Raw genomic sequence first — 19,973 nt, 5'->3', positions numbered from 1 at the left:
GGGAAGCTTTTGAAAAAAAAATATAAACTAACAATAGGAACTATCATAGAAACAACGAAATACAGCACCTGTTGTGCTCTTTCAATTATAGCTGAAATATACAGAGTTAATTGACTCTATATATATACAATTGACTCTTATTACAAAGCCTGTATAACAGAAACCTCTCACTGTTTATTTCTCACTGTATATGTCAGACTAAACCTTTCCCGTCGGTTAGAAATATCAAATGATTTTATTTTCTTAATAACAAAATAATTCGATTGTATTAGTTTACTTTTCTCAAATTCAAAGGTTGTAATAAACCAAGACTTCTTTGAACAATTTGGGAAAGCATGATTATGACGTGTTTATGACAAGCATCTGATGGGTTACTTCACAGGAGCTGCCCTCTAGCTTTCTGTGCTCAGTAAATCTGTTAAATAATCTCATAGTGTCCGTAGTTTCTGCTTGAACTAGTCCATCCATCCATCCATCCATCCATCCATCCAATCCAGGTTAGCATTTCTGAACTTGCTAAAATAAGAGACATTTCCACAGCATGATGCTGCCACCACCATGTTTCATCAAGAAGACGGTTGGTCCTCACTTTTGCTTTGGGCATGGGGTCAGGTTTAGGACTACGGTGTCAATTAGGTTTAGGTTAGAGTTAGGTATTTACTCATAACAGGAGCGGTTCTAAAAAGGGGCCAGTGCCTCTGTCTAGAACTGGTCCTGGCCCCTGCACTAAATACATAACATTAAATACAATATTATATGCAGTGGCGAAGAAACCATCACTGATTGGTCACCTTGACCAGTTTTGATTTTATACCTTTACAGTTTCACTCTAAGAAGGTTTTAAAAATGAATGTGCTTCATGGTAGCTTCATTTGTATTGAGATGTGATCAGTTTTCATCTGCTACATCAGGGGTATGAAACCTGCAGTTCCAGAGCCACAAGTGGCTCACTTAATATTATTAAACTATTAAATATTGCTCTGTTTTATTAGTTCATTCTTCTATGTGCTCCTATTAAAAAAAACACTGGCCCCTCTTTGCCTCCCCTAGTAAATTTGGTCTAGAACCACCACTGAATCATAAAAGTTAGGTTTAGGGTCAGGCCATTGAAAGGGTTAAAAATAAACCGATGTCAAGGCAAGGTCCTCAGTGACGATTTAAAACAAGGTTGTGTGTTTTTATAGGCTTAGTTGAATTTTGGTGTATGAGAGGAAAAGCAGACCCATATTACAGATCCTCCACCATATCTAAACACATTCATCTTTCTCTCACACCAAAATCTCATTTGACTGTCATTTGCCAGAAAGCTCAGCCACTCCCACCTGACTAAAGCTCAAAGTTTCAGTTCAGCTCACAGCTCTGAGCTTTGGAGAAGCTTTTTACAATCTTACCAATGTGTATGGTGGCAAAGTAAACTTGGGACCTCACATCAAAAAGTAGCTTTTTTTTTCCACCATCACGTCTGATGTTAAACAGTGGCTGAGAGGAATGGATGTCCGTGGCGTACCATTTATACGCAAGGGAAAAAAAGAAAGTCATGGATTACTAAATAAAAGTTCTAAGTAACTCTGACCAACTTTAAATGCAAGTTATTGTGGAAAAACACAGTACAACAACAGTTGCTGTCACAGGAGCATTTCATCAGGGGCCTGTTGCAAATCTAATCAGCTTTTTCACCACTTGGTAAAATGTATTTTTAAATAAAAGCAACCAATATCAAGCAAAATAATTAAAAAATATATGTTTTTATTTACAAGGGTTATTTGTGTCCTTTCTCTGTATTCCAGAGAAAATATAAATACAGTAACTGGTATACAACGTCACAAAACAAGCTTTTTATAACCTCTTTTACATGTTACTTACATTTTTTTTTTTGCACATTTTGTCTTAGACGTGAGCTTATCTTGGTTAACATGAACAACGACCATATTCACATTTGAATGCACCATGCATTTACAGTTTAGTCATATTAACACTACAATGACATATGGGAATAATGTGAGTAAACGTGTGTTTATACACAACACTGCGTGTTATTAATTGGTACGGAGTATGAAAAACATCTAGTGAGGATGCTGGCTGGTAGTCAACACTGAATGTGCAACATAACAGGCAACCTCTAGTCCTTTGTGCTTCACCACTTCTACTTCGACGTGTCACAACTCGACAACAACACAAAGAGAAACAACTTGGAAGAAGACTCTTAAAGTTTTGTTAAGATCAAGGCGGCAAAAGTATTACAATTTTCTAGACTGCATTTTTTCTTTTTAGATATGTCACATATTTTTTTTTTTTTTTTTTACAGAAGCAGACAGCAAGCTGATATACCACAGGCACTTTATCGTAGACAATCTGACATTTTGCATATACACACACACATAGGACGAATCCCCATCTACTCTATTGTTACTTTTTATGAGTTCTAGCTGAAAAATAAGGCTAACAAGCCTGTCAATCAACAAGTGTGAATTTCTCCAGCCACTACACTCACAATTTTACAAATATTTTATTGCCATAACAAGCATTCAAAAATCTAGCTGATTGTATACTGTTATTGTTTGGTTTTAACTGTTGTTGCCTGCCGATGTTGCAACCCAACAAGGTTTTTGCAGAAACAGGGGGAAAAAAAAAATAAAAAAAAACAGGGAAAGCTGATGATGCGTTATTGGGCTCAACACACGGGAAGCGGCGTCACTCCCTCTCCATTCATTTGCTTTGGAACTTGTGCGGTGCGGCGACAATTGCTGTAAAGCCAAGCAACCGGCTAAATTTGTGCATGTGAAATCTTGAGCTCATAGACCTGCACAACCGTTCACCTTTTGTTGCCGTTTTGCTTTTGTTGCTGCACTGCAAAAAGGGAATTAAAAGTAAGCAAAATGTTCTTGGCATGAGTGCATTTGTCCGTTATTGGGGCAGGCAAGTTTAAATGATCTACCAATGGTAAGACTTTTGCACTTAAAATAAGAAAAGGGCAATATAAGGGCAATATATTTAATTATCTTATTTTAGGGGTCAAAATACTCATTCCATTGGCAGTTAATCTTATTTACTTGCTCATATCAAGGACAAATACATTCATTTCAAATACATTTTTTACTTTCTTTTAACTAAGCAGTGTGGCACTACAGCCATTTATCTGGATAAGCCACTATAGGTCCGCCATCAAATGATGATATTGTCCAGGCTGATTCCTTGTCTGCAATATAGGATGAACCCAGTCGTCTTTTTTTCCTTTTGTGGAGTAGCCATAAAAGTAAGATCTCAGTCAATTCCAGCAAAAACTTCGGACTCTTTTAAAAATATCAAAAACCTTCCAATTTCTTAACCAATCAAAATTTCTGGGAAACAAGGGATACGACAGAGCGACCTGAAACGCTGCCGTCGTGTCCCCTGTTGGGTTCCCCCGCGTTGGCGATGAAAGCCATCAGTCGCTGTCGTTTGTTGCTCCCCGTGTGTCGAGCCCGTTAGCCTGTTTTTGTTTTGCTGTTGTAAATTTACAAAGTGGCTGCAGGCTTGGACGCATTGAGGGGTAGAGGCCGGGTCTAGCAGGGGTAACACCAGGAAAACAGACTCAACTTTAAAATCCAAAACATGCACGTTAACACGCAAGTGTGCTCGGGACTAGTGTAAAATTGAAAGACGTAGTAGACGTCTGCCACAACTTCGCACTGGTCAGCCCTCTGCGCAATGGTGGAACAAGGAGGGGAAGAAGGCTCCTTCGCCATCGCTTCCTAAAGAGCCGCATGGACTGTCCTCACCGCTGCTCACATCCTCACCGGAGTCCTCGCTGTGGGACAAAGAAAATGTTAACACCCTTGGCTTTTCTACACCAACACCAATCTTTCTGATGATTTATTGTAACCAGGCAGGGTTATTGTTTATTGCGTTTTGATTTTTGCTCCAGTGCAGGCTTTATTTATCCCTGATGAACACATTCAAAGGGCTATGGAGACAGAAACACAATAAAAACGGGATCTTAAAGTCTAACCTGTGTTGCTCAAATACTAAAAATTGAAGCTAAAAAAAAAAAAAAAAAAAAAAAAAAAAAAAAAAAAAAAAAAAGCTAGTCCCTGATGCTGTTCTATATATAAAACTTCAGATTCTAGCAATGTTACAGCACAATTTCCATTTTTTAAATGCTACTTTTCCTGTTTTTGATCTGAAGTTGGCTTAAGATTCATCAGGGTGATAAAGAGCCATTTAGTTTTTTGTCATCATGATCAACTGATCAGCTCATTTTAAAAATCAAGGGTACTTGGATTTCTGAAGCAGAACTAAATGCAGCTTTTTATTAGTCGTATTTAGTGAGCTGTTAAAAATTCCAAGAAACAGGAGTTCTTTTAGGTATCTAATTTAGATGAAGTTTGAAAATAGTACAAAAACTTGAGTGTGTGTTTATCTGTGAATTCTGCCTGACACCTGAGGTGGACACAAATTTAAGTTTCTGCATGGCAAATCACAGGTAAAGGACAGCATCAAACTATAAAAGTAATTAAAAAAAATAGCAGGTTTTCATGTCTTAGATAATAGAAAAAGGAATGAACGTTTTCCATCCTTAGATTTCCCTATCCCACAAGAATCTAGACCTGAAAAATGATAAAGATAAATGTTACCCTTTATCCAACTTTCAAGACTGCATTTCAACTGGTCTCCAGTTTGCATTGTTTGTTGTTATTTCAACTTTTGACTTTATGTTCTCTCTGTTTTTTTCTTCTCCATAGTAGATACACCTGGTCTGGCCTTCCGTTAGCTGTGACATAATTTCTATGTTTTACCATAAAACATAGAAAGGATTCCTTGATCAGTGTGTGCTTCTGTGCTGTTGTGTCTCTGCTCTGTCTTCTCTAACCCCCAGTCGGTTGATTGCTGCAAAGTCATCAACAATGCAGACGAATGTCCACTGTGGCTCTACGCTCTTTCAGGAGTGAATGCTGCTTGTCAAGACTTGATGCAATCTGCTGGGTTTCCTTAGAGAGGAAACTTTTTGACCAATTTGTCTGGATGATTTGATTGAATTTGACTTTGCAAAATGCCTTGAGATGACATGTATTGGCGCTATATAAATAAAATTTAAATTTATATGGTTGATAATTGATATTTCTGCACTGTTTGGAGTTGGCTTTAATGTCGTTGTACATGTGTACAATGACAATAAAAGGCATTCTGATTCTGAAAGAAGAGTGACCCACTGTTCTTGTTAAGGTCACTTTGTTTTAAAAATTCAGTTGGAAAGATATGAGCTCCATGACTAAAGCAAATGACTGCTGGTTTTACCTAAGCATATACTTCTGACTAGTAAACCGTCTATACCAGATTTTTAGACTCTATAAACAGCAAAAAGTATAATTTTCTGGGTTTTAAGTAACTGAAAGCTACCATTAATTTTAGCATGTTTTGATTCCCTGTTTTTTTTTTTTTTTAATCAAAACTGAAATAAATAAATCGAATAAATAACCACATTACAAGTGTAAAACAGTAGTATGTTAGGTTATTTTAACAGCAGTGGGAATAATTGCTGTTTTTCTGTTCATAAAAGCTAGACTTTTTATGTTTTAAATGTTATTACTGGGATAATGTGGCAAATCTATGATGTTTTCAAACTGGCCCACGCAAATCCCAAGTTTGCACTTCAGAATGAAATATCACGGAAACATCATAAAAAATATTTTTCTTAGCTTTTGGAATATACATTCAACTGAACATTAATAGAGAATCAGAAAAAAAACAAGCTATTAACCTCCCGCTCTCGTCCCAGCTCATCTCGGGAATAGTCGGCAGACCGGGAACACTGAAGTGACACGTCTGCAGATTCTGCGCCGTTCTGCGGGACACGATCCAAACAAGCTTCTTGTTGTCTGGTTTGTTGCACTCACTCGAGCGGTACTCGATCATGCATTTGGTCACGAGTTCCTTCCAGTGGAGCAGCTCGCTGTCACCGATCTGCGAAAATGACAAACAGAAAGCAACTGAGATGCTGCCAGGCAGAAACGGGCTTTCATCGAGAACTCAAAGGGTTCTTTATTTCCCTCCCCCTCTTCTTGGTGCTGGAGGGGGTCAAACAGCAACTCCAGAAGGGTACATTGTAAGATTTTACCCCGTTTTAGCTCATTTCCAGCGCAACACAGATTCATTTATAAAATCTAGTCTAAAAATAATGGACGAACCGCAACTTTCCACCCCGGAAGTGAAACAGGAAATGCTTTCAGTATGAAGCAGATTATATATGGGGACCAAATACCTTTAGATGCTTTTGGAGTTGCTGGATAATCTTCAACAATGTGGCCGACTGAAGGGCTTCAAAATCCTGAGCGATGAGGGACAGCGCCAGCACTGACGGCTGTGTAAATAAAAAAATAAAAAAGAAGAAGAAAGGTATGAGACTCACAGCAAATGCTGCTCTGCTGACAAATTCTCACCTGAGAACAATCCTTACTTTTGCTTTAGAGAAAACAAGCCGGCATAAGCAGGCTTTTAGCTGCGCTTCCAGCCTCCCAATGCTTGGGATCTCCTCCCTTAAAATATAAAGGGGACCTCACTGTGATCCGCTGGTTACAGGCCTTACACAGAAGAATCTGCTCAACCAGCTCCACAGAAACCGGAGCCAACGGCAACAACAAGCAGAAAGAAAAGACCGCTTACCTCTCGGCAAACAGGGAGGCGACGGCCGAGTGGTAGAGGTGCAGGAAGGTGAGGGCCGTCACCGCGTTGGGATCCACGCAGAGTTTCTCAGAAATGATCTTCTCCATGCGGCTGAGGTCGGACACGGTGAACCTGCTTTGGCTGATGCGAATGAGTTCGTGGGTGGGTGAGACGTCGCTCTCCTCCTCGACCATTTTTGCAGCGATGTGCAGACAGCACACGCCGATGCAGGGCACGTGTTTGGGCTGCACCTGTCAACAGCAGAGACGTCTCTCAATCAGCATCTTATTTGAAATAACACCCCCCCCCCCCCACACACGCTGCTGATTGATCAAACTGTAACTGTTCAGCACCTTTACTGTGCTTCATTCATTCATGATTAACTTAGAAACAAGGTTTCTGCACGTGAAACAAACTGAAATTCATCTTACCTCATTAATAATTAATATTCAATTTAACAACCTAAACAAGTTAAATTGAACTTGGTCAACTAAAATAGGTCTTGTTCAGCTTCTGGCCCGGGGTTGATTGGTTTTAAACCTAGGTTATCAAAGTTTAACACTATCTTACAGTAAACAAAGTATGCTCTGTTCTAGTTACTAATGACAGCTTTTAAAATGCCTGTTTTTAAGCTAAACCTTATTAAAATATGTACTCTCCATTACAAACAGGCAAGTAGGAACAACAAGAAAACCTTTTAATTCCCTAAAGAAGCAACACGGAGCCACTGTTGGGCGGTTAGAAAGTTTTGTGGACAGCAGAGACACATCAATCAACCAGGCAGGGATTAGAATTTGCCAATTTTACCTTGATCAGCTCTGATCAGGAATAAGCAGGAATAAAAAAATAAGAAAAATCTGTTTTCCCCCCCTATTCCTTCAACACGTCAAAGCTAAGAACCTCCATCATTTTCAGTCTAAAAACATATCAACCACCACTCATGATCTTAATGTCTTAGTGTAATATTTCTTAAAAAAAATAGATAAGAGGTAGGAACATGTGGAATAATATGTTAACGGTGATAGTCTTGTTGGATTCAAAACTACCACAAAAGTCAAAGATTATGCAACACCATCGTTTTAATGTTACATTTTTTTAGCCCTTAGAAAGAAAAAAGAAAAAAACACAAAATTAGTCAAAATTGGAACTGGCAGAGTTGAACCTAAAATAGCAAAACCTAGAAATTGGTATGGGCCAGGAAAAGCCGATTAGTGCACAGTATCATGTTTTCCAAATATTTTACAGCCCTGACGTCAAAACTCCATCTGATCTGTTTGAGCACAAGAGTAAAGCACAATTAATGTAGGATCAAGCACTCCAGTGGAGAGCATGCCATCAGAGCAGTGCATCAGTTGTAGGTTAGCTTTAACAACTTTAACAGACCACAACTTTAACAGACCACAAAAAAAGCAGTAGCCTTTTAGAGGGCTAACAACGGTGCAACGCTGTCATGTCAATATGGAACGAGATTTCTAAAGAATGTTTCCAACACCTTGTTGGTGCAAAGTCAGAAAGAATTAAGGCAGTGCTGAATCATAATCAGAATTCAGCTTATCGACCAATTAGTGTTTTTACGTATAAGGAATTTGAGCCGTTTTGTTGTGGAGAAGAACATGCCAATTATACAGGGAGTTTAAAAATATCAAGTGTATTGCATGATAAGAAAATAATTACATAAGAATGAAAAATCCAAGAGAAATAAAAGTATGACATTGGCAAAAGAGTTCCAAGCTGCTACTAAGATGTAGCTAATAAAGTTACATACAAGATTAAAGCAGCTAATAGAGTGTAGGAGCCGCATTTGTGAAATTCCAACCTTCATGATGGTGAGAAATCTGTCGAGCAGATTGACGGCTTGCACAAAGGTCTGAGTCCTGTAGCCAAAGAAGCTGGTCAGGCTCCACAGCTCTTCCACTTTGCTGTCCCGGCATTTTGCAGACACGCCGCTGTGAAGCTGAAAAGAAGGCCTTGTTATCTATCTGGGTGAAATCTGTGGCAACAACTGTGTTCACCGTGTCTGCTCCATGAGAGAAAATCCTAAAAAAAAAAAAAAAAAAGTAGGTCACCTCCGGGGACGTGGACTCCATCAGCTTCAGGCCCGTCTCCCTCGGCAGAAAGCTGTACTCTTTGGCGCAACATGATTTCAGCTCTTTCAAGAGCAGGCCGTCAATGCCCTGGAGATCTCTCATCCTGCAGAAGAGCACGTAGTGAAACATTAAAATCCAAGAAGACCGCTAGGGCCGGGGGACGCTCAAAGGGTGGAACAGCTTGTCTCCTAAACCACACCTTACTGGGAATCAGATCTCAGAACTGTACGTTCACAAAAAAACAAAACGTCCCGATTGTAACGGTGTTAGGAAAAAAAAACACATAATCAGGCTGGACATTTTTTAGAAGATCGGAGAAATAATCAAGTAGCCGCATAAAAGGTAATGTAAATCAACGGCTTTGAGAAAGTGGGTCACAGAAAATCCTTTAAAGGGACCCACTTCACGATGAATACAGTCTATAGTGGTACAGCTTATAATCTTGTCTATATTTTTCCGTTAGCTAACTGGCTGTATGTGTATGTCAACAACATAACGAGTCGCTGGGGAAGCATTTAAAAAACCATTGACACGGATCCGTCTGCGATAGCTTTCCTAGCATAGCCGCTAGCTCACGTATGATATGCATATAAAAATCACGTTACCTCGTCCAAATGCGCCGACATGCAGGATAGCAGCTCTGCCACTGAGCTGTGATCTTCACCTCCTCATGGTTCCGTTTTGGTCGAAAACGCCGTAAGATAAAGAGCCAGGATGCCCGATCCCAGACCGTCGGCGACAGACAGCCGCCGTCCCGAGTAAACAAGTTAGCGCTAATCTGCTCCTCTACTACGTTAACCGGCATGCAACGCTGGAAACGAAACGTGATGACGTCACGAAGTGTTGGGCAGACGCGCTCGCTGGTTCGAAGTGTCGTTTTGGCGCTAGTGTCGGTGCACGTCCAGTTTTGCTGTCAGAGCAAGCTTAACTCTGCTTTCTTGTTTAGTTCCGACCCCCAGAGAAAAGACACACAGCTTTGGCCTTGACGTACAGACGGCTGCCGTAAACGTGCGACGAAATATTTACGATATGAATGTGGACTTTTGCTAACAGTTAGCCGAGTTAGCCTCCGAGGCTGTTTCCATGGAGATTCAACTAAACCGCGACGCGTTGGCTGTTGTTTTAGGCTAGTTTTTGTCCGTTGTTTTTTTTATTTTTTATTGTTATTATTTAGGGGGGTTGTATTCACGTAAAGGTAAAATGTCAAATTCAAATCCTCCTGAGCCTCAACTACCTGTTGATAACCAGTCTTACTTTTTAACTTATGATTGTCCTGCGGGAGGTAAACAGACACACACAGAAACGGGTGAGTTAGCTAAAGTTCGAATTTTAACGTATTTATTTTTCGCCTTTATTGCCACAGTGTGGTAGTTCACCTGTTCCCCTTATTTTACAGCAACCCAAAGCAGCCCCCTTAGGCTGAGATTCAGCAGTCTGACTCTGGATGAGCTGAGGTAAAGTTATTTGAACGTTGCTCTGTCTGTCATTCAGTGAAATTAATTTGTAATTGCATTGTTTACTAAATAGCATATACAACTAAACAATACTTTAAACAAACGTTTCTCAAGGATTCATAACACCACGATTAAAAATGTAATTATTATTATTATAGAGAATAAAAATGGATCAAAACAAACTTTGAAATGTACTGGTTGGATTCCAGGCCATTACCCGTTTCTGGTTTACTGAGGTCTGCATTAACTATTTGTCCTGCTCAATATTAAAGTTCCAGGATTTTTGCTGACGTTGAAATAACACCAGTCTCGTGCACGCATGGGAGGAGAGGGAAAAAAACAGATATCCGTTAGGACTTCACAGGTTTTCTAATTGCTTTTATTTATTTATTTATTTATTTATTTATTTATTTATTTATTTTAATGTCTTCTGAGGTGAGAAAGTCAGAAATATAATTTTTTTATATAGAAATAATATATTTTATTTTGAGCGGAAATGTTTCATATTGAGTCAATAGTCATTTTATTTAGGGGGAAAACAGCTACCATTGTTGTTGCAGTTACGAGAAGGAAAAGAAAGACACGCCCCTCCTCCCCCCTCCTGTCATTCTCTGAGGAGGCTGATGCTCTCTGTCACAGCAGACGCCTGCTCCACCAATTTATTCACTTTCAAAAAAGCAACTTCTCGCCTTTTTTTTTCAGTTTTATTGGTGACTTCACTGTGAAAGCACTATTTTTTCTCCAGTTACGCGAGGGATCCATGATTGCCTTTCCACTTCTGCAGTCGGTCTCACAGACAGCTGCCGCTGCTGCTGCCTCGTCCGGACTGCAGGCAGGTCTAAGCTTCATGGCGGGGTTTGCAGCCAGGACAAGGCAGCAGCAACAGCATGTGTCTGGGACTGAAGTGGAAAGGCAGTCACGGCTCCCCAAAGTCGCCAACAACACAGAAAGAAGACGAGCGAGCCAGCGCACGAACGCCATGGGTTGTTATCAAGTTATCTAGTAGTAACCATTTCTGCTGAATGCACGCTCCCGACGCAGCAGATACAAATTGTGTCAGAAGTAAAATATCTCTGTCACAGCATCTTACCTTTTTTTATCAAAAAAAAGAACGGAGCTCCCTCCGTTGAATGAGGTCTTGCTTATTTACCTATCAGAGTCGAGTATCGACTGATTCTGATCTCTTGCTGGTTGGTGCATTTTTTTTTTTTTACCTAAAAACCAATAATACATACCATGTTAAAATACAGTTTGGTTGATGGCAGCAGTTCTAAAACTCCTGGGCAAAGGGTGGGGATAATCAAGCCTCTTCCTCGTCTCCCCTCATCTCTGCTACAGTAAAACCATGCCGAGGTGAAGTTTTCCTGCACTTCCTTTGCCAAAGTTCTGGTAAATGTTATAACAATAATGTGGTAGGGAGTGATGCTTGTTTGAGTTTTCTGATAACGTGTGGAGACTAAGGGGAGATCTGGACCAGACAGACTTGGGAGCTGTTCACTGAAATCGCTGCGGGTTGCAGAGGAGAGGGAGAGACTGGTTTTAGCGTTTTGTTGTCCAGGCCAGAGCTCAGCCACCTTCAATGCTGTACACTTCTTTATAACGTAAAACCAATGTTCTGACAGCTCATTAGTCACAAAGACTATCAGAACCTTGACAAATAAAACAGGTTAACAATGTGACAGCATTCAAACACTGATACACCAGAGCGAGCCAGTTAGCTCAGTTAAATACTCTTAAAGCCACAGGGCATCTTTTATGAACGCTGGACCAACGGTTACCAATGGTTACCAACGTTTACAACGTCAAACCGATGTTTACCACCAATCTGTGCTGGTCACACATCAGAAATCGAATATAACACTGTATCAAAACTGCTTAAAATGAATTTACATTGCATTTAAAATTAGTTTTTAATCTTCTAAAACGGCTCTTACCGTACCTGTGGGTCTCAGAGACTGGGTTTAACGTCGTTGCCAAGGCCAGTGCTCGTTTAAAGCCGAGAGCCTTGAACGAGTCTCCCCGGTAGACCCACTACGGCACAAGAGTGCCATCTACTGGTGAGACATTGTATGTACACAATGTAAAAAATTATAATCCATTTTAACAAAAAATCTACTAAGAATTGTTTTGTGTGGAAAATCTTATTTATTTTATTTTATTTTTCAAATGCACTCACTGGGCTTCCATGAAGAGAATAGCAGGCAATGTTGAATATGTTTGAGAAAATATATTGTCAAAATATTGTAAAGAGGAAACTTTTTTTTTACTGCAAGACGAGACACTTTATTCATTTACTTTAAAAAAAAAAAAAAAGTTAGTTTTAAGTTACGCAAGTGAGTGAAGGCTTGCTCTTAGGTCATTTTGTAATACGACTAGCAGCAAACATTTAGGTATATTTTCATTGTTTAGAGTGTCAGGGCCGCCATGTTGTTATACAAGCTTGCTTCACGGCTTGTATTTAGTTGCACTTTGAATTCAGGTCAACTCCCAGATGAAATGCTTGAAATAAAAGCTTTTAAAATCATTTTTATAATTTATTTATGTGAAATGATGAGGAGTAAAATAAGAATTAATTAATCAGAGTTGGTAAAGTAAAATCTGAGATTTAATTTTTAAGCAATATCGCCCAGCATTAGAACCAGTATAATAATAGTAGTTATTATAATAATAATAATAATAATAATAATAATAATAAGACACAAAAAACTACATCTATGCATCAGAAATAGTGCTTGAGATTTAAAGTTCCTGATTAGCACTTTTTTAATTGTAGTTGGATGTATACATATATATATATATATATATATATAGATAGATAGATAGATAGATAGATAGATAGATAGATAGATAGATAGATAGATAGATAGATAGATAGATAGATGAGTGAATGGAAAATCATTTGAGAAATTATTTCGTTGAGTTGCTCTTCATATATACAATCCTTATACATTCTAAATGTTTATGTTTTTGGTTAAAACGGGTGTTTTTTTGTCCCTAATTTGTCCCAACCTGTTTGGGACAAATTAGTAAAGGACAAATTAGTATTTGTCCCAAAGACTATGAATGTCTGCAGAAATGCATGTGGTGTGTGAATTGTCTTGGCAGTGAGCAGCTTGACAGACGGACTAAGGAAACACAACAACTACAAGAGGAGATTGAAACTGCGACCAGAGAAGCTCTGAGGAGGTTTGGGTGCACTTACAGTTCAACTGGACAAAGCTGCTACAAAAGTATGTTTTACTGCCTGTTTTCTAACATTACGGTGCAAAATAATCTACACCCTTTAAACCTTTCCACAGTTTGCAAGTTTACAACCACAAACCTCAATGCATTTTATTGAAATTCTATGTAGGCCAGTTTTCAAGCTGTAGCTTATGTTTGGATTTAGGCTGGGACTGCACCTTTCTGAAACAAGACTGTGTATTGATCTAAAACACTTCCATCTATTGCCCTGGCTGTATTTTTCGGGTCGTTGTCAGCTGGAAGGTGAACCTGCAGTCAGTTGCCATCTCCCTTACGTTTTCGTACAGGATTGACAAATCCCCACTAAAGTCAAGCATTCCCCACAGCATGATGCTGCCATCACCAAGTGTCACCATAGCGACGTTGTGTTCAGCGTAATGAGTGGTTACGCACCTTTCTATCAATTATCCTGAGAACAGATTCTCCCACCTGAGCTGTGAGTATCTGCAGCTCCACCAGAGTTACTCTGGGCTTCGTGGCTGCTTCTGTGATTAATGCTGTTAAGGGGGACGGTGCAGCTTTTTCCATGACAACAGCAATTAAATCACCCACAGCTTGATTATATCATAGTTTGGTGATTTCTGGAGGCAATTGATTGTAATGGATTTAATTTGCAGGTATCAGGGTAAAGGGGGCGGAACAACAAAATCGAGACACATATTAAAATTGTTAAATGTTTTGAAAACCGTGTGTCATTTTTTTCTGCTTCACAATGACTTCCTTTGTTGTGTTAATCTGTTACATACACTGCAAAAACGGATCTAAAAATAAGCAACATGTTCTTAAACATAGTGTTTTTGTCCTTGATTTGAGCAGGTAAATAAGATCATCTGCCAATGGAATGAGTATTTTGAACCCTAAATTAAGATAAGTAGACATTTAGCACTTGAAATAAGATGATGGAGATTAATTGTTCCTATTTTAAGTGCAAAAATCTTATTCTGTTGGCAGATGATCTTATTTACCTGCTCAAATCAAGGACAGATGCACAAATTTTAAGAAAATGTTACTTATTTTTAGTTCTGTTTTTGCAGTGTAAAAGGTAAATAACACAGCTTGAAGTTTGTGGTTGTAACACGATCAGATGTAAAGGTCATGGGGTATGAAGACTTCTTCAAGGCATCGCGTAACACAAGATCCTGTTTATTGTGTGGCCTTTAAAAATAAGTGTGTTTTATGGAAGGCCTCGTTCTATCACACTTGAAAACACTAAGAGGTTAATGTAGAGAATGAAAACCAAACACTTGAAATGCCAATGATTGCAAAAGGATAAAGGACAAGCAAACGCTCTGTCTGCTGAACACAGTCCTTTCCTGCACTCCTCACTGATGACGACACGCATCACAATACATTTTAAACTTCATTTCCACTCATGGCAGATGACTCAGCCGAAAATCCCTCTGGTGGTTCAGCCCACGCGCAGCCAGTGACTCAGGCTGTTGTCTGCTGTCTGGATGCTTTAAAACTGGACGAGGCCCAGCGAGACAGAGGCTTCTGTGAACAGGAATGGTTGGAGAACGCAACAGATCGCTGTCTTGAACAGCTGTCGGGTTTACAGCTTAACGAGGTCCATACTTTCATTCCAGCCGTTAACTTCATGTGTCGCTATGCTGATGACCTGTGCCTAATGTGGTACTTTATCTTCTCGAACAAAGGGGCACAGTGAAGAACAAGAGACATTCAGTCCCCAGAGAGCCTTTGTGAACATGCAGGTAAAACTGAATGAAGCGCAGATGGAGAAGGACGTCCTGTCCGACCAGAGGTGAACGCACAGATCATTTCTACCTGTAAAAGAGGCGTTATAATTCACTGTGACCCACAGATCTTCTTACTGTCAGGGCGAAGGGCTCGAGGGCAAACGTCGACCAGGTGGAGAAGATGCTGCGCTTGTTGGAAGAGCGTCAGAATATCAAAAGGTCTGCGGACCAGGAGCTCCAGGAGACAGAAGGTGAGGCGCCGCCACTTCACAGGAAAGTAGAACCGTCGGGAAAGGTGGTTAAAAAGGTGCGCAGCACGCCATCGGAGAAGCCGTTTGGGATCAACTTAACCTGTAATAAAAACGTGAAGCACCGAGGACCGCCACCATGCGTAGAAAATCCCAGCAAGGAAACAGACCGGCAACACTGCACAGTTTTTTCAGTAAGTACAAAAATGTAGCATTAAGTTCTCTGTCTGAAAATCCTGCTTGATATTTTTATTTTTATTCCTTCTCTTCCATTCCAGCAAAAAGAACAGAGGAATGAAGAAGACGACGGATCATTTAAGCGAGAATGGTATATGATGTGCTTCAGTGTTTGTTTGTTTTTTATGATAATTATTATCACCTTTAATAATTAGTCAGTTAAACTCCAACAAGTAACGTCGTCGTCTTTGAATCCTTTGCTTTCTCTTTCTGACATTTCCATATCAGAGTGGATTTTATGTGTTGCCTTTTAATGAAAAGAGCCCAGAAATAAACATATAACATAATTAATTTGCTTGGCACTGAATGATAAATGTATTTGACTTCCCAATAAGACAGAACAGTAGTCGGTCTTCGGGTTTTCTGGGTTACCTGGATGCCACTAAGCAAAGATTCAGTTTGCAATAGATTTTCTCTAGAATTGAGGTCTAGGTCTGCATCAGGAAAGTTGTCTTAGAGTGAACTAGTTCACTGGTCTCTGTGTGAAAAGTTGTCCTCTAAATTTATCAGAAAAACGTCCTGAAATCATAATCTTTTTTACCTCCGATCTTGACCGTGGGGGATGGTGTTTTCGGGCCATACTCTCCGTCTCTCTTCCTCCACACTCTGCGGGTTGACTGTTTACCAAAGAGCTCAAATTGGGTCTCATCTGACCACCGCATGTTCTCCCAAGCGTGTGCCGTCTTTGGCAGGAGCGCTGCAGGACTTCAGTCCATTACAACATATCACCAATGATTTTATGGGTGACTGTGGTCCCAACTTACCTTCAGGTCATTAACAAGCTCCTTACATGAGCTAATTCCTCCCCCTTCTCGTCATCTTCCTCACCCCATGATGTAGGATCTGAGCAGGCTGAGGACAACTGAGGGCTGTTTTACAATTTTTTTCTACCCACAGCTTCTCACCGTGTTTCTTTCTTGTGGCTCAACCCCAGCCTCGTGCAGATCCATCATCTTATCCCAGACATCCTTTGAAAGCTCCTTGGTCTTGCTCATGTTGGTGGAGAGGTTGCTTTTCTGACCATATTTGATAAAACTGGGAATATAAAGCTAGGCTGTTTGTGGTTACATATTTATTTCACTTGTTGGCATCCAAATCCTTGACTGTTATCTATTTTTTTATTTTTTGGGAGGAAAGAGTCATGATATAAAGGCTGTTGTGAATAAACTTAAAAACTAGGGGATGAAATACTTGCTTTCCCTTTTTATTTGTGTCACTTCTGGTGAACGTCATGCGTCACTTTAGTCTCAAAAACAATGCAAGTATTGCTTAAACTGTTAACAGGCGGTTCCTCTTCAACGCGTCATCTCAGTTTCACACAGGGATGTTAGTGTTGGGTAACATATGACAGCAGCAGCTTTCCATACTGCCTTTTTATGCTTTTACAGTATGTTCCAGTTACATCATAACAATCCATATCTTCATGGAAAAATGGACAACAAAACTGACAGTCTATCTGGGTTGAACACTAACAAGAAGAAGTTAATGCAAATAGGTTACTGTTAAATGTTTGCATACAATGTATTTACATCCCAGTGCGCAGCATCCGCAGCTTACTTGGCTCATTCCTTATGTCTCCTATCAATCAGAGACAAACGATGCTTTTGTTTCTGTCCTAAACCATCTCTACGTTTCGTTGCCCCAGGATGGAAGACCTTATTACGAGTCTTGGCCAGGAGATGGCGACGTTGACCGACAAACTGAGCTCATCAAAACTCAGCGGAGTGAACTTGTGTGCCAAGCTGGGGCTGCTAAAGTGAGTCTGCAATTATTAAAAGTGTTTGTTTGTTGCCAAACCGGTTTCTACTGTGGTGACAGTCTCATGCTGAGTTAATTAAGACATTTTAGACCAATTTAACGTGTACCAGACCATTAAACTAGTCCACATGTGTAGACATGTGGCAGAGAGACAGACCTCGCTTCACCACTGTCAGATCAGCGAACTGGAGTCAGCCCTCTCCAGCCATAGCGATAAGGTAAAGATTTATATTGTGATCTTATCTGCAAGAATGATAGAACTGATTCCACTGTTTACTACAATTTCAGTGGTTTGGTTGGATCCTGTCAGATTGAGCAAACATCGCAGTCAGCAACTTAACTTTGTAGATATGCCATAGAAATGCTTCCTGTGCTACAATGAGTCTCTTTCTCTTTGGTTTGGGACTTCTGCTGGTGCTGCTGTAGGTCGATTATTTGGAAAAGACGATCGTCGAGATTAAGACTCAACTGTGTGCTGTCCAGAAAGAGAGAGACCGATCTCTACAACAGGCAAAAGAGCTTCAGTCACAGCTTCAACAACTAAAAGTATGACAATAAATCCTAACGTTGGTCTACTCAATCCTGCTTGGCTGTGTTATTAAAAATCTACTTACAGACTGTTGTTTCAGCTGATGAAGGAAAAGGCAGTCTGGGTAATTTAAGCTGCAGTTTACCAGAGGATGTAACGCTTGTGCCTAAGCAGCCTAAAAACCTGTGTGGAAATGATCCAAATGTTTTCTAGGTCTATACAAGTAGATGGAAGAAGATTTATATTTCCAAAATGTATTTATTTATGCAGCTCACACTGTTAAAAGGGGAGTTTTCTGTTCCACTGTCGCCGCATGCATGCTGAATATGAGAGATTGCTGGAAAAATCCTGACTCTGTCCAATCTCAGCATTCAGGAGGAGGGGATTGCTGAAAGTCTGTTTCCTTGGATGGAAACCTTTTTCATCAGCTGGCATAATAAAGTAAACATGACTGTATTGCTTTATAACTAGGATTAGGACTAGGACTGACCATATATCTCTGTATATAAACAGGAAATGTTTGAGTTGTAAAATGCGTTGAGACATTTGTTATGAATTATAGAACTGTAACATTGAATTTGTGTAGAAACCTTGTATTTATGAGTAAAGGAGCTTTAAAGACTCCTTGCCGTAATCAGATGGAGGTTTTTGAATTTAATGCAACTGTTCTGTGAAGGCCTCAGAGGTTTGTCAGAGAAAATTAGTGAACAAACCGCATCATAGAGTTGTAGAGATGTTTAGAGTTAGGTTAGATTGTAAAATAAATCTAAAAGCTGGTGACATCTTTCATCTGAAAATGGAAAGAGTACAGCACAGCTGCAAACCGACCAAGACGTGGTCGTCATCCTGAAGGCTTAGACCGGGCAAAGAGATCAAGAGGCCCATAGAAGCTCAGGAGCTGCAGAGATCTACAGCTCAGTAGGGAGAATCTGTTAATAGGACATGTTCTAAGTGGTTACAAAACTGGCTTTTATGGAAGGGGGCATAAGAGAGCCACTTTCTAGTGCCACAAACCACATATAAGAAACAGCAAATATAAAGAAGGTGGTCTTCTGGTCAGAACTTCGATGGCCTACTTGCTAAACGTTTATATGTGAAGGAAAACTAACACTCCACATCGCCCTGAACACATCATCCCCTGGGTGAAACATGGTGGTGGTGGCGTCATGATGAGGGAGGACTTTTCTTCAGCAGGAACAGGACAGCTGGTCAGAGATGGTTGGAGGTAAATGCAGCGCAGTCCTGGAAAAATGCCTGTTAGAAGCTGCAAGAAAGGAGCAGTTTGCCTTCCAGCAGGACAACGACCCTAAACATACAGCCAGAGACGCATTACAATGGTTTAAAATGAAAATATAGTCACGTCTTGATCTGATTCCAGTGGAGAATATGTGGTAAGAATTGAAAACGAATGTACACAGACAATCCTTATTCGGTCTGACTGAGATCCTGATTATTATCGCTGACGAGAAGGTGCAAAATCTCTGTCTCTGAAAACGCAAAGCTTGTAGAGACACATCCCAAACGATATGTGGGTGTAAGTGTAGTGATAGGTGGGTCTACAAAGAATGTATTCATAGGGACTGAATATAAATGCTCATCACACTTCACAATTTCACTTTTAATAAGCTTTGAAAACTGTACTTCCATTTTGCATGATTTCTTTTGTTGATTTTGTTTTCAACAAAATCTCAATAAGATACATTGCAGGTCGTCACTGGAAATCAACGAAAAGTGAAAAGGCCCAAGGGGTTTAATTCGTCTTGCAGCATCTATGTCAAAAATCCTCAGAGTGTAGGAAATAAACAAGCTGAAATGTGGTAGAACAGTGTTTTATTTGCCCCGTTTAAATGTCGAAAAACCTTCGTTTTCTCCTTCTTGCATTCAGTCTTTCTGTGAGAAGCAGCGGCTTGAACACCGTGAAGGAACAGAGGTTCTGAGAGGACAGCTGGAGTTGTCCAGGAAGCAGCTTTGTACAGCTGAAGAGGAGAAGTCCTGCCTACAGGCGCTTTTAGAGCAAAGGTCACGGGAGGTGAGGAAATTCCAGGAACGTCTGCAGGAAAAAGACAAGGAACGTTACCTCG

General features: G+C 40.0%; 2 protein-coding genes across 6 annotated transcripts in view; one reads left to right on the top strand and one right to left on the bottom strand.

Moving 5' to 3' along the window:
* Positions 1-3,015: 3,015 nt before the first annotated feature.
* LOC105937269 (cyclin-G2) lies at positions 3,016-9,479 on the bottom strand. The gene is made up of 8 exons (XM_012878487.3): positions 9,332-9,479; positions 8,706-8,829; positions 8,456-8,593; positions 6,640-6,890; positions 6,434-6,512; positions 6,239-6,337; positions 5,738-5,940; positions 3,016-3,787 (listed from the first exon to the last, which is right to left on the bottom strand). The coding sequence occupies exons 2-8, from the start codon at positions 8,826-8,828 to the stop codon at positions 3,673-3,675; spliced, it is 1,008 nt and encodes a 335-aa protein (XP_012733941.2). The 5' UTR covers position 8,829; positions 9,332-9,479; the 3' UTR covers positions 3,016-3,672.
* A 5-nt stretch (positions 9,480-9,484) lies between these two features.
* LOC105937242 (coiled-coil domain-containing protein 158) overlaps positions 9,485-19,973 on the top strand; it is a 20,836-nt gene continuing 10,347 nt past the window's right edge. For 4 of the 5 annotated variants that reach the window (XR_004932056.1, XM_036144054.1, XM_036144051.1 and 1 more), the window contains exons 1-10: positions 9,485-10,032; positions 10,123-10,180; positions 13,286-13,410; positions 14,803-14,990; positions 15,079-15,185; positions 15,262-15,696; positions 17,251-17,361; positions 17,500-17,581; positions 17,790-17,909; positions 19,778-19,921. Coding sequence is in view for 4 of the 5 variants with exons in the window: in XM_036144054.1 (XP_035999947.1) it covers positions 17,252-17,361; positions 17,500-17,581; positions 17,790-17,909; positions 19,778-19,921 (456 nt within the window). In the remaining variant the exon portion in view is untranslated. The remainder of the gene's footprint in view (positions 10,033-10,122; positions 10,181-13,285; positions 13,411-14,802; positions 14,991-15,078; positions 15,186-15,261; positions 15,697-17,250; positions 17,362-17,499; positions 17,582-17,789; positions 17,910-19,777; positions 19,922-19,973) is intronic. The other variant, XM_036144053.1, reaches the window with a different exon arrangement.

This window comes from Fundulus heteroclitus, chromosome 12, assembly GCF_011125445.2.
Source record: "Fundulus heteroclitus isolate FHET01 chromosome 12, MU-UCD_Fhet_4.1, whole genome shotgun sequence".
Taxonomy (NCBI): domain Eukaryota; kingdom Metazoa; phylum Chordata; class Actinopteri; order Cyprinodontiformes; family Fundulidae; genus Fundulus; species Fundulus heteroclitus.
This window is presented reverse-complemented; position numbering and strand designations above follow the sequence as displayed.

Coding starts and splice junctions, on each gene's coding strand:
- LOC105937269 (XM_012878487.3), bottom strand. CDS start 8,828: ATGAGAGATCTCCAGGGCATTGACGGCCTGCTCTTGAAAGAGCTGAAA. Junction 6,513..6,639: donor GCCTCCCTGTTTGCCGAGAG/GTAAGCGGTCTT, acceptor TTATATTTTAAG/GGAGGAGATCCCAAGCATTG. Junction 6,338..6,433: donor TTGTTTTCTCTAAAGCAAAA/GTAAGGATTGTT, acceptor TTATTTACACAG/CCGTCAGTGCTGGCGCTGTC.